This window comes from Pithys albifrons, chromosome Z (genome assembly GCF_047495875.1).
Source record: "Pithys albifrons albifrons isolate INPA30051 chromosome Z, PitAlb_v1, whole genome shotgun sequence".
In the NCBI taxonomy this organism is placed as follows: Eukaryota; Metazoa; Chordata; class Aves; order Passeriformes; family Thamnophilidae; genus Pithys; species Pithys albifrons.
The window spans coordinates 1590457-1605335 of NC_092497.1; the positions used below are offsets into that span (position 1 = coordinate 1590457).

The 14879-nt window shown below is 42.3% G+C and overlaps 1 protein-coding gene across 2 annotated transcripts in view; it reads left to right on the forward strand.

Annotated features, from left to right (window-relative positions):
- The window catches only part of DYM (dymeclin), a 236759-nt gene that overhangs the window by 32611 nt on the left and 189269 nt on the right, over positions 1–14879 (forward strand). For both annotated transcript variants that reach the window (XM_071580989.1, XM_071580988.1), the window contains exons 5-6: positions 826–968; positions 7831–7903. In XM_071580989.1, the coding sequence (XP_071437090.1) occupies positions 826–968; positions 7831–7903 (216 nt within the window). The remainder of the gene's footprint in view (positions 1–825; positions 969–7830; positions 7904–14879) is intronic.

Genomic DNA, 14879 nt, shown 5'->3' on the forward strand with positions numbered 1-14879 from the left:
AGAGAAGCTTTCAGGTCTCAATCTGTTGGAAACTTTCCAGTGTCTGTGTGCTTTGAGTCCACAGTGTCTAAAACCTGCAGACATTCTCTAGAGCGGGGCCAGAGAAGAGCAACGAGGCTGGAGAAGGGACTGGAGCACAAGTGCTGTGGGGAGAGGCTGAGGGAGCTGGGGGTGTTTAGCCTGGAGAAGAGGAGGCTCAGAGGTGACCTCAGCACTGTCTGGAACTGCCTGAAGGGAAGTTCTGGCCAGCTGGGGGTTGGTCTCTTCTCCCAGGCACTCAGCAATAGGACAAGGGGGCACGATGGGCTCAAGCTCTGCCAGGGGAAATTGAAGTTGGAGAGCAGAAAAAAATTCTTTGCAGAGAGAGTGCTCAGGGATTGGAATGGGCTGCCCAGAGAGGGGGTGGATTCCCCATCCCTGGAGGTTTTTCAGCTGAGCTTGGCCGTGGCACTGAGTGCCATGATCTGGTAAAGGGACTGGAGTTGGACCAAGGCTTGGACTTGATGATCTCAGAGGTCTTTTCCAACCCAATCAAATTTATGATTTTATGATTTGCTGAACTATTTGATGAGCTCTTCAAAGAGTGATACTTCTCTCAGCTGTGATGTTTGTAATGGTACAAATGTTGGAAATAAGATTATATTTCTTGTACTACTTTTAAATACATTACCAGTGTGTTTTCTGTAGCATCAGCTGAACTCCCTGCTTGAGCACTTCGACTTTTCCTTGCTTCACCTCCTGGGACTTTGGCTACTCTGGCATTGATTTTCTGGTGTTTTTTTGGTGAAGCATTCCTAATTCTGTTTGTTTCTGCTTCCTTTCCAGCCACCTCTTTATCTGGCAGGCTCACAATGCCCTGTTCATTATTTGCTGTCTGCTGAAGGTGTTCATCAGTCGGATGTCAGAAGAGGAGCTGCAAGTTCATTTTACTTATGAAGAGAAAGCAGGAGCAGGAGCAGGCTCATATGGTAGGTGCACACCAGTGCTAGTGAAACAAACATCCCATGAGAAAATAAAATGTTCTCCTGTTTGTAGATGTGGCACTTTAGGGAGATTGTTTAGTGCTGGACTTGGTTGAATCAGGTTAGTGGTTGGATTTATCTTAAGGGTCTTTTGCCTTTGACTCTTTAGGGTCTAATTAATTCTGTGATTCTGTGTTTAGGCTAAGAATCCCAAACTTTGCTTTAAATCTAGAAATTTAGTACTAGAGAGTTAGGTTTAGATTAATTTGGCAATTTTTAAACAGTTTCTCAAAAGAGATGCTGCAGACCTGCCTGAGCCTTAGTCATTTTCCTAAAGTTTGAAAGGTACTAGTGGTGCTCTTCAGAGGAGCAGAGCAGAACTGGGGTGACACTGACCACTGTTGGAACAGTGAATTGAAATTTAAGGATTCTTTTCACATACTTTTCATCAACCAACAAAAGCCACAGAGTGTAATTAATGCAGTTTTTAGGAATCTATCAAGGGAAGATAACAGTACTGTGGTTACACTTGATCCGCTGAAAAGGCAACTGCTAAAATTTAATTAGTGGGCAACAGTTTATACAGGAGTACAAGAAAAGTCAGAGAATTTAGGCAAAAAGTTCTGAAATAGATGCATGTCCAGGAAATGGAGCATGTTACACAAGATGTAAGATGCCAGGGAAGATGCTCAAGTAATCCAGATGTTCTCTTTCATCTGTCTGGTCATTCTTTTTGAATAAGAATAATAGGAATGCATTGAGAATCAGTTTGTTTACAACAGAAGGACAGTCTTATCACTGTCTGCCACAAATCTTTGTGTAGCACTGTATCAAGATGCTCTTACAAAGTGCCTGATGGGCCATGCTGGCATGGGGGCCTTGGTTTCCTTTGCTTTGTTGTGAGTTGTGGAATCTTACAGGTTGGAAAAACCCTCTGTGATCATCGAGTCCAACCACTAACCCAACACTGCCAAGTCCAAGCCAAGGTGCTCTTCAGTTTGTAATTGCATGTTGTTTATCCCATAAAGCCAAAAAAAGCTCAGAGTGCCAATACAGAGTGAGTGGATTGTGGGAGAACAACCAAAAGTGTCTCACTGTGGATTTCCTGCAACAGGGATGTGCGTCGAGGACCCCGAATTGCTGCTTGCTCATTGAACAGTGGAAACTGCTCATTAAAATCTGTTTAACTCCTTCCATTGCTCTGGGGAAATCATAATTCTGGTGCCAATAGATTAAGTGCTACATGTTGAAATGGTTTAATGTGCTTAAACTGTGATGAGTGATCTGCAGGAATGAAGTCAGCTCACTGATGCATTAGAAAGGAAAACCTGCTTGTAATAAGCTATCCCTGCAGACTGCCTTAGGGTTAGGTCCTGGATTAAAACAATAGCTCACCTCTTGCTGCAGTGTATAGCATAACCCACTGGGATGGGTGGAAAAGCTGAGACTTTTCTTGGCTTGAACCCCTGTGATCTTTACTCCTTGCTCTGGGAGTTCCTTGCAGCGTGGTGTGGAAAGCAATTCTTGTCACTGGGGTAGATCCATGTTTATACCATGTCTAGTAGCACTTGACTGTAACTCACAGTGACATTTATTAGCAATCATTTGGTGCATGTTGATGGCAAATGTAGTTAGCAGTTATCTCTGAGCAGATTGCTCTTGGGCTGTTGTTGATTAGGAAGGTGACTGTGTGTGGTCTGCTCGTGAGGCAGGAAATGAGCCACCCCTGAGCTCCTCCTCGTGTTTCCACTTGGGGATGGCTCTTGTGTCCTCCCTCAGGGTTTTGAGGTTCATAGTGGGCTGAGTTTACACAGCCACCAGGTTTGGCTCCTAAAAATTCTCACACAGCTTTTTTTAGAGCATGGGAATAAGGTAAATACTTACCTATAATTAAGTCAAATGCAGCTTTCTTAAATTTTTGGTTTTTACTCCTTGAAAACTAGAACATTCCTGTTTATTGTGAAGTTTGCATAGACTTACTAGTACTTTCACTGAAGTTTTACTGTGTTTGGTGAACATGCATATTAAAAATTAGGTTCTTAGTCATCCTTGCTGTTTCTGCATTTACCAAGGCTTGACATTATTTATAAACCTTTAATTTCCAACACGATAAATCAAGTCTTATAAAAGACATTATTGTATCAACTGGATAACGTAAATAAATATCCATATAGATAAAAGCTTCAATGTCTGAATTTTGAAGTTTCCTTAATGCCTGGTGAGTAGTTACTGGAAAGACCAGTACAACCACCCAACAACACAAACAACCTCTTTTTCCTGTGATCCATTTTTACATGCTTTGTTCATCCTCTCAGCCTTCTGAGAAAAGGTAGCTGTTCTTCTCAGAATCATCTCAAAACTCCTCTGGAAATCACAATGTGGTGATGTTTGTTTCCCTGTTTAAACTGTGAGCATCACATTTTCATCCTTCTGGTTGGGTAATATATTCCAGTGCCATGTTCTGGGAGTTTCAGTACAGCACCTGAGCGCTCAGAGCAGGTTGGGATGCTCACTCTGACTACAGCACCTGCCCAGGATATGTGTTCTCCTCCCTGATTCTGCAGTTCATATGCTTTGACTTTTTCTGAATGTCCTGTCTGTGCTTTTCCCTGTGTGTTTATTGTGTTTTGTGTCATATAAAGGGGTGGTTTTGAGGTTTGGATATCCTGTAGATGACCATTCTAAACTTGTAATGAGGAAATTGACCCCACTAGCAGCACTGGTTTTTGATTTCCTTCAAGAAGAGTCACACCATGAGTAGAAGTTTCTTCCTTCTGACAGTTTTCATATGGTCCTTTAGCCCAGGACGTGCAGCTTTTCTCTTCATCCATAACTGGGAATTTGCTTATCATTTTGAGGACATTGCATAATTTTGGTTGATGAAAAATCCTTATAGAGACTTAAACAATATTTTTAAGATTCAGCTACAAAAATCCTGATAATAATAAATCCCAAAATGGCCTTGACATCTGTTGATCTGAAGTTAGTTAGTCTCACTGACACCAATCATTCATCTTTCCACTGTCTGCCTCCCATTATTGCTGCACAGTCTTTGGCTGTGTTGTAATTCAGAGGTGTGAGAGAGCACATGCTGAGTGTTGTATTCTGAATCAGACCATCCATTCATTTAACCTATTTCCTGAGCTGTAGTTGGAAGCTTTATTCAGTCTCTGTGAAGTTTTTATCAAAAAGCTACTGCTGAAGGCTGTTCTTTGTGTATTAAAGCAACTAAGAGGACACAGAAAAGGGAATAAATAACAACACATTTACTGCAACCTTAAATGATTTTGTAAGTGTTCAACTATCACATAAAAGAAAAGACAGAAGCCAATTAATTTATGGAGTGTTTATTTTCACTCTTAAGTGGAAGTTGGGAGGTTTTGAGAGTCCTCGGAGCTGAAGATCAAACCACAAAACCCAAGGAAGCCTTAATTTTGTGTTGGAATGAATTATTTACTTCATTTCCCATGTCCAGGTTCTATCCTACCTGTATGACAGCAGGACAGTAAAACAAATGACATCTAAGGTGAGGATATACCTTGCTATGCCTAAATGTCTTATTAGGCACATCCAGCTGCTACTGCAGCTCAGATCAGGTCTTGACAATGTAGTGATTTGGTTCCTGAGAATTAAAACTGTTAAAATGCCAGACTCTGTGTCATGGCCAAGGGTGGAGCTGGGCTGTCATTTTGCCAGAAGTGGAGCCTCCTGGCATGTATAGTTTATTCTGTATAATCCATTTGCCTGTGTAGTGTGTCTGAAATGTGTGTAGCTTTGGAAAAATAAAAAAGAAAATAAATTAAAAATAATTTTAAATATATCTGTCTATATCTAGATATACACACACACACACACACACACACACACACATGCCCTTTGGCCACCCCAACCCCCTGCAGCGCTCCAGGCTGGGCACAGAGTGGCTGGAGAGCAGCCAGGCAGAGGGACCTGGGGGGACTGAGGGACAGGAAGCTCAACAGGAGCCACCAGTGTGCCCAGGTGGCCAAGAAGGCCAATGGGATCCTGGCCTGGATCCAAACTAGCGTGGCCAGCAGGCCCAGGGCAGTGACCCTTCCCCTGGACTCTGCCTTGGGGAGGCCACACCTTGAGTGTTGTGTTCAGTTCTGGGCCCCTCAGTTGAGGAAAGAGATTGAGGGGCTGGAGCGGGGCCAGAGAAGAGCAAGGAGGCTGGAGAAGGGAGTGGAGCACAAGTGCTGTGGGGAGAGGCTGAGGGAGCTGGGGGTGTTTAGCCTGGAGAAGAGGAGGCTCAGAGGTGACCTCAGCACTGTCTAGAACTGCCTGAAGGGAAGTTCTGGCCAGCTGGGGGTTGGTCTCTTCTCCCAGGCACTCAGCAATAGGACAAGGGGGCACGGGTTCAAGCTCTGCCAGGGGAAATTGAAGTTGGAGAGCAGGAGGAAATTCTTTGCAGAGAGAGTGCTCAGGGATTGGAATGGGCTGCCCAGAGAGGGGGTGGATTCCCCATCCCTGGAGGTTTTTCAACTGAGATTGGCCGTGGCACTGAGTGCCGTGATCTGGTAATCACAGGGGTTGGATTAAGGTTGGACTTGATGATCTCAGAGGTCTCTTCCAACCCAGCTGATGCTATGATTCTATGTACACACATTTATATAAACCAAACTCAAACCAAATAAACCCTACCAGAAAGTAAAAATTCAGCAAATTACCTGCAAAGTGAAGTAATCCACATGTTTAAGGACTTAAACATCACTGATGTAAAAATGGCTCTTCTACATACCTGGACATTTTAGAACCAGAGTGTGAGTGCAGTTCTGGAGATGGGCTTGGAAGATGCACCTGTGATTCCTCCCTCTGAGTCTGCTCCAGTCTTATCTGGACAGGTGCACCCATTACTTATTTTCCCCAAGGCTTTACACGTGTCTTCGATCCATTTCTGTGATATATTAATGTGAATGAGTCTTGTGTGTATTGTTTTATCCTGCTATTGAAAGAGGCATTGTTTGTGAAAACACAGAGTGTTCCATGTTTATAGCTCTCTCTCACGTTATGGATTTGGCTTGTATCCTCCTCATTGTCTTGGCAAGATGAAAATTAAACAAGAATGCTCTGCCCCAATGGGGAAAAGGACACATTAATTATTGCAGCTGACTGACACTGATGACAGCAATTAAACTTTTTTTTTCTTAAATGACATATTCCATTTTGTGTGACTGTGTGAACCCAGTATTTTCTTGCTTTATTTTGGTCGTAGTCTTGGGGGAAAAGCCTTCTTTCATATTCAAATAATATTATTCTCTTTTCCAATGAGTTGTGCCCATAGTCTGGGGGAAGAAAGAATATTTTATAAATGTACTCACTTTATTTTTTTCAGCTGTTTTCCTCTTTTTTCCCTTTCATCTGTTGTCAAGAGGAAAATTAGGTACCTGTTGGGAACTAGTAGCAGTCTTGCTTTATAAGCATTTTCTAGTTTCAGAAAGCCTTAGGAAAATGTCACATTCAAGTTACTTCAGGATACATTATCTGGGCTCCATTTTTGGCTGTGGTTTCTGTCTAAGGTTAAATACTCTGAGCAGTTCTTACTAACAGGAGCTGCATTGTGTTACTCATGAGGGATTCTATATAAAGGAAACCACGTTTCCGTGATAAAAAACTGATTTCCTTCAGAATGTGCAGTTCACTAGGTGACAATTTTTAATGTGTTTTTAATAAATCAGTTGTGGAAAGAAATAATTTTGCTTTGTTGTGAATATTCCCTCTGGTGTGATTCTTAAAATTGAGTCCTGGACTCAAGAACAAACTTGGGTTAAGCAGAGTAAAACTGCTGTAACCTGGCTATAATGTTGTGTTTATGGTGAGACTTGTTTGTTTGAAAATATGAAATAAACAGGCATTTGGGTAATTATTGTGCTGCTGTGCTGTAATGCAGGGGGTAAACTCTGCCTGATCTCACCCATTCAGCACCGTAAAACCCTCCACTTCTTTATGATGGTGTCAGTTTCTCTTCATAATTTTATTTTAGAAAGCAGAAAAAACCTTGATGAGCTAAGAGATTTATTTCTGGTTTTTCTAATATTATGTGAAAACTTAAAATGGTATGATAAGCTTTTTCCTCAGTTGCTTTTAAAAATTGCAGTACTGATGTTGAATACCACCAGTTTTATTGCCTGGAATACTTGGATATTTTAAAATAATTTTGGATCATTCCATGCATTTTGTCACATTGTGTATGACTAGAGAATAATTTCTGTTCCCTTAAAATGCACTGAACTTGGCATTGATACATGTAAAACCTCTTTAATAAATAAAGATACATTAATGAAAAAATTTTATGTAGATTACTTAAGAGCAGATGTGCTCTGTAGCTGCATTCTTTTGACAGGTCACCATTTGAATATTCAGTGTATGTTAGACAAATGAAACTGTTTTCTGTCTCTGATTATTCTTCACTTGAGTTTAGAAAAAGGGGGAGGAAAACATGAAGTGATGGGAATTTTAAGAGGAGGTTTGAACTGTGGACCAGTGAGAAGTCAGTAGTGATTAGTTCAGCTGTTAGTAATAACACTTTTAAATATGAACTTATAAGGGGTAAAGTAAGACTTGGTGTACTAAATATTATCATATTGCTGCAGTACCAACATCTCATTTAGTTCATACCTTTGTTACTAGTTATTTTTTCCGTATAAAAGTGTGAAGGCATCACAATTTTTTCTAGTGATAATCCCAAGTTCTCTCTATTTCAGGAAGAAATCTCATCTCCTTCAACAGGTAGAACTTCTCTTCTAGTGTTGTTCCTTAATTTAAATACTGATCTTATGGATCTGTGTGTTTAAACATTTGTTTTCTTTTGGTATTTGAAAATCAAGAAACCCTTTGATGTGTTCTTTTCCAGGAGCAGAGTGTGAAGACCTCATAGAAGAGTTGCTGTGTTGCCTCATCCAGCTTATTGTTGAAATTCCACTCTTGTAAGTTGGCTTTTTAATTTTTTTTCAGTCTTTTTGTGTAACTTGAGCATGTGAGACAATATGAAACTTGTAGTGATGGATTTACAGTGTTTAAATACTTGTATTTGAATGTTCCATGTTATGGTACAGTACTAATGGTGATAACCTGCTGCCAGTGCCAGCCCTGAAGAAGGACATGGTGAGCTTATCACACCCACTTCACACCATCAAAAGAAGTTATTCCATACAGTTTTGGAGGAGTTTTGGCATTTGTTTCAGGCACCTCTGTCAACACACAGCCAGTTCCTCATGGAAATGGTTGTGCTAATGGCACCCTGGAGGTGTCACTTCATCTCTGGGGGATGCAGTGAGGTAAAAACTCAAGTTCTTCTTCTGCAGCTGAGTGGGGTTTTAAACTGCAAGAGTAAATCGTGTTGCCTTTTGATACTGATTTCTGAAATACCAGGACTTGATGTCTGAGGAAGAGAAATGAGTAAGTCAAATGTTTCTGTAGATCTCCAGATTTGTTTATCTGGCTCTTTTTTTCTGCATCTGTTGTATTTGGGGGATGTTGATTCCACATCTTGTCAGAATACAGGACATAAACCATAGTTGAGTGTTACATGTGAGGAGCTTACTTTGTTGTTTGGAAATAAGTGTTCTTAAATACCTGTTCTGATGAGTTTTAACTTCTGCTTTCCCCAAGATAAACCTGACTAAAGACAGTGTTAGCAGTGCCTTTAGTGTTAAATTGCACTGTAGCCTGTGCCTAAAATGCAGTGCCCCAGTTCATAGAATCATAGAATGGATTGGGTTGGAAAAGGCCTCCGAGATCATCAAGTCCAACCCTTGGTCCAACTCCAGTCCCTTTACTAGATCATGGCACTCAGTGCCACGGCCAAGCTCAGTTGAAAAACCTCCAGGGATGGGGAATCCACCCCTTCTCTGGGCAGCCCATTCCAATCCCTGAGCACTCTCTCTGCAAAGGATTTTTTTCTGCTCTCCAACTTCAATTTCCCCTGGCAGAGCTTGAGCCCGTCGTGCCCCCTTGTCCTATTGCTGAGTGCCTGGGAGAAGAGACCAACCCCCACCTGGCCAGAACTTCCCTTCAGGCAGTTCCAGACAGTGCTGAGGTCACCTCTGAGCCTCCTCTTCTCCAGGCTGAACACCCCCAGCTCCCTCAGCCTCTCCCCACAGCACTTGTGCTCCAGTCCCTTCTCCAGCCTCGTTGCTCTTCTCTGGCCCCGCTCCAGCCCCTCAATCTCTTTCCTCAACTGAGGGGCCCAGAACTGAACACAACACTCAAGGTGTGGCCTCCCCAAGGCAGAGTCCAGGGGAAGGGTCACTGCCCTGGGCCTGCTGGCCACGCTAGTTTGGATCCAGGCCAGGATCCCCTTGGCCTTCTTGGCCCCATGGGCACACTTTTGGCTCATGTTCTTTGGAAATAAGTGTTCTTCCACACCTGTTCTGATGAGTTTTAGCTTCTGTTTTCCCCAAGATAAACCTTACTAAAGGTAGTGTTAGCAGTGTCTTTAGTGTTAAATTGCACTGTAGCCTGTACCTAAAATTCAGTTTCCCAGTTGAAGCATCACAGCTCTGGAAGAGTTTCAGGTTGCCTGTTACAGGGCAGCATAAAAGCTCTCCTGGTTTTTTAGTTGGAATTGATCTTTTGATTGGAAAACTGACAAAGCTACAGTGCTTTTTGAAACGTTCCTCTCATTAAGTACAGCTCTGTCATCATTACAGGAGGGTTTTGTGTGGGTAGTGTGTAATGAGTGAGTGGTGTGATTCAGTGTCATTCCGCAGAGCTTGTCAGGACTTCCTGGAACAGATACACTCTTTGTTCGGAGCAGATTAGAGGAAGTACAGAGAGCTGAAAGGACTGTGCTATACAGGCAGCTTCATAAATCCTGCAGGGTTTTATTTGTCTTTCTTGGAAGTACCAGTGTGTGCGTGGAGTCCAATAGCATTCATTCTGCCTTTCCTGGCAGAGGAGAGTTTACCAGTGTGATTGTTCCTCACCCCTTCAGCCACCCAACCCAACCTGCCAGCACCTCAGTTCCTGTGCCAGTGTGGCTGCTGAAAGCACTTAGTTCATCACACAATCAAGTGATAATAATGCCTTATTAATAAAAAAAGTTATAAAGCCTGCCCATAATCTTTAATATTCATCTGTATCAAAAACTTTTCATAACAGGCTGATGCAGAAGATTTTTAGGGCTTTTTTGTTTTGTTTTCTTAGCTAAATTTTTCCTGAAGTAGCATGCTTATTAATATCTTAGTATCTTATTAATGAATATTAACACTTACAAAAGTGTATGTTATTGTCTTGTTTACCATTAGAATATGTTTAACAAAATGATAAGGCCTTAACAAAGAATTTTATTCCCATATCATCAAAGGAGAAGTAGGGTAGGGGAAAGGAGATACAGAGAAACTTTCTTTAATACACTATCCAGATCTCTTCTTCATAAAATTTTTTTAATATATCACCGTAATAATTATCTTTTTCGGAAAAATTATCTGAATTATTTTAGTAGTGAGTTTACCTTTTACTTACTTCCCTGATCAGAAATCACTGTAGATTCTTTATCTACTTTATGTCAAGAGAGTAGATGATTTCTGTCTCTAGCTGGAATAAATCAAGAGAATTGCAAGCCTAGTGTATGAAACTGAGAAAGGAATAGATTGAGTGGAATATATGAAATATTCAAACCTGTAATGATTTATATGTCAGGACTTTGGATCACCTGCTAGAGGACAGGCAGCTTTGGCAGCTTACATTGGCACTGTAACAGAATGTCTGTCTGTAAAGCTGGTATTAAAGATGAATTTTTGTTGTGACAGACCATTAAAATCTCTGTACTGAGTCTGTATTTGAAATGTCATTCAGAATAGCAAAGATTTTGTTAGGAGCATTCAATAGCCTTACAGGATTGTCACAATTAGTGTGTCCCTTGGGCTCTGTAGATGCAGTTTGGTGAAGAAGTGGATACAGCTGGCAGCTGCTGTCTAAATTTCTGCACCCCAAGTCAAGCTTCTGTTTTTCTCCTTCACTGAAACTGTAACATTATTTCTAAAGAAGGAAGACCATCTGTGTGTCCAGGCGGAGAGGTACCTGTGCAACAGTTGTGCACTCACAGAATCATAGAATCGATTGGGTTGGAAAAGCCCTCTGAGATCATCAAGTCCAACCCTTGGTCCAACTCCAGTCCCTTTACCAGATCATGGCACTCTGTGCCACAGCCAAGCTCAGTTGAAAAACCTCCAGGGATGGGGAATCCACCCCCTCTCTGGGCAGCCCATTCCAATGCCTGAGCACTCTCTCTGCAAAGAAGTTTTTTCTGATCTCCAACTTCAATTTCCCCTGGCAGAGCTTGAGCCCATCGTGCCCCCTTGTCCTATTGCTGAGTGCCTGGGAGAAGAGACCAACCCCCAGCTGGCCAGAACTTCCCTTCAGGGAGTTCCAGACAGTGCTGAGGTCACCTCTGAGCCTCCTCTTCTCCAGGCTAAACACCCCCAGCTCCCTCAGCCTCTCCCCACAGCACTTGTGCTCCAGTCCCTTCTCCAGCATCATTGCTCTTCTCTGGACCCTTGCTTTGAACTTGTTCTGAGTGTCACACCAGGTGCTTGACGTGTCTGTGTGTGGTATTTTCCAGAGAGGGCAGTGCTGGGAGAAGGATTTTGTGCTGCCTTGTTGGGGACAGGGTGGACATGCCCCAGCCCAGAAACCCCCCGTGCCCTGGGCTGATCCCCCAGTGTGGGCAGCAGGGCAGGAGGGGATTGTGTCCCTTTGCCCCTCAGGTGAGACCCCACCTGGAATTCTGCATCCAGCCCTGGGGTACAACAGCACAAGGACATGGAGATGCTGCAGCGAGTCCAGAGGAGGCCCCAGAGATGCTCCAGGGCTGGAGCCCCTCTGCTCTGGAGCCAGGCTGGGAGAGCTGGGGAGGCTCACCTGGAGAAGAGAAGGCTCCAGGGACACCTGAGAGCCCCTGCCAGTGCCTAAAGGGGCTCCAGGAGAGCTGGAGAGGGACTGGGGACAAGGGATGGAGGGACAGAACACAGGGAATGGCTTCCCAGTGCCAGAGGGCAGGGTTAGATGGGATATTGGGAAGGAATTGCTGTTTGGGAGGGTGGGGAGGCCCTGGCACAGGTTGGGCAGAGAAGCTGTGGCTGTTCCTGGATCCCTGGAAGTGTCCAAGGCCATGTTGAACACAGGGCTTGGACCAACCTGGGCTAGTGGGAGGTGTCCCTGCCCATGGCAGGAGTTGGAGTTGGATGATCTTTAAGGTCCTTTCCAACCCCAACCATTCCAGAATTCTAAGGGTGAGAGTTTGGGGTTGTCAGGGATGCTGAATTCATAAAGGCTCAAGTCCTTCCCAAGCATGAGCAGAGCTTACTCACCTCTGAGCTTGCTCTAGTGGCAGCCTTGGCAGAATAAGCTCATTTCTGGATACACAACAACCCACAGCTGTACCTGAGAATTGCGGGTGGGCAGTCTAGCTCAGAATTACTAATCAGGATGGGAAATGGGCAAGAAGATAAAAGGGGAATGTGTAACCCACCTCTATGTATCTCTCACTGTGAAACATAATTGCTGCTTTTTGCTGGGGAAGGCTGCAGGGATGCATAGCAGAGCATATGTAGGAGTATCTGTTTTCTATGATGAATTAAATAAAGCATTTCTCAAAATTAGTTTGTGTTGGAAAAGACAAATATGCTTTAAGGCAAAAATAGGTTGCAGAAGGATCTCTGGACTCTGCATCATTTTGGTGCTGTGTCTGAGAGGTATTAAAAAGATCTTGAATTACCTTTTGAAAAGCAGAAGGCTGTCCTGCCTTGTACAAAATGCCAGGGAACAAGGTTTCAGGTTTAATTTTATAGAAAATACAGCATTATTGCTTTTCAAGAATTAGACTTGTGCAGTCCCTTATAACATTTCTGTTAGTGTAGGTTGATGTTTGATTTATGGTTCCCTTGGGGATGTCATGGATACTTTGCTTTTTCTTTGGTTCTGTTAATCTTAGCACTCCAGAGTGTTCACTAATGATTAAAACTGCATAGTCGGCAAAAAGATGCAAAGTTAGTATTTAATTTAATTGTATGACTTTTTATGTAGAAACTATTGCTAACATTTTGTTGCAGGATAGAGCTCCCAAAGCTTTGAATTATAAAGGCTTCTTTCAGCAGCTTGTTAAGAGCTGGTATCCATAACTGAACATCTGGTTGTTATCAGTGCATTTTCACTTCATTAAAAACTATAAATGCATATGGGGGGAAAAATGAAATACTGTGATCGAGTTACATCACTCCTTAGTAGCACCCTGTGGTGCCAGGAGAAGTTAGTTGTATTTCTATTACATTCCATTATTTTCTGTAGTTACTGTTGGTTTAGGTGGCAATCTTAGTTGTTTGCAACTTTAAATGTTAATGTTTTGGCTCATTTAAGGGTGATTGCTGCATTTCATGGGAGCTTAAAAGCCAAACGTAGGAGGAAGGAGGGCAATATAATTGATTATAAAGCTCTCTGGAATCATTGCAGTGTAGAAATGGTGCCATGTACAGACAAGAAGAAACTTTCAACCTTTTCTCCTTGGCAGTTGTGAGCAGCAAAAAGCATAAGAACTGTTTTCTATCCTACTTCAAGAGTGTCATATCTTAATTTTATTTGTTACTTTCAAAAGAATAGGTCAGAATGGTGCTTTTTAAAAAGGCTGGTTCAAGGAACTTTTATCAAGATTGCAGTGGCATCATTATTTGTAAAGCTATTTGACTTTTGCATTTTTGGCAACTTTGTCTAAACATCAAAGGCAAACTTTCATCTGCTGAAACTGAGGTTGAAGGTAATGAAAATACCCAAATTTGAGAGATTTCTGTTGCTCTCACTTTGAAGAGCCTCGAAGTTTTTGACTATTGTGCTCTGTTTAGGAGGAATTGGGTTCATATAAAGGGAGTTTTATTTGCTGCTACAGCTTGTGATGCATCAAATAAAACGTATTTATGTATTTGGAAGATTTTCTTACTCATATCCTTCACGTGGGAAATGTGTGGTGTCTTAAGTGTCTAAAGGCCCTGAGTAGGAGAACCTTTATCTGTATCACATATTCTTCATTCTGTTCCAAATTACTTTTTATTTTAGACTTAGATCAGTGTTTCTCCATGTCCAGTCTTTTCCCTATACAAGTTTTAACTTCTGTTCAAGTTGTAACAAACTTGACAACCCCAGAGCTATCAAAGGTCTGCACAGATTGTCATACATTGTGCTGTGTATTCAAATTCACAGAATTACAGACTATTCTGAGTTGGAAGGGACCCCACAAGGATCATCGAGTCCAACTCTTAAATCAATGGCCCACACAGGGGATTGAACCCATGACCTTGGTGTTATTACAACCAAGTTTTAACCAAAATAATCTGCTCTCTGCTATGGTTTTCAGCCCTTTTTTTACAAAAGATGATAGATACATCTTGAAAAACACCTGGTTTGCAGGTATTTGAGTCTGGGCAGCAGAGGCACAGAGGGACTGTGGAGCAGGCCTGCCTTTCCCTTATGCTGCATGGCTGGAATGCAGGACATGATTCCCATGGTCTGGCTCTGTCCAGAACCCTGTGATGGTCTGTTGTAGCTTTTTGATCACCTGAGTCTTCTTCTCTGTGGCTGCCTCTTCCTTGAAGGTTGGAAGCTGCACCTGGGAGTCACTGCAGCCATCCATTTATATGGGAATTTGGACTGCTGTCTTGTGTCCTGTTTGAAAAATAGTGTCTCCTTAATTAGCTTTATTGGATGTAGCTAACAGGAGCTGTTGATATGAAAAGTAAATATAGATACAGAGTCTCTGTGCAATGTTTAAAATTCCAAAACTTTTTCTAGTATTTTTAATCTGTAGAGGGAAGAAATGGATGCCAGTGAGGTGAAAATGTAAACAGCCACATAATCTTCAAATGGTTTGGGAACAGGTCTGGGAATAAAGGCTCTGGAATACAACTGTCATGT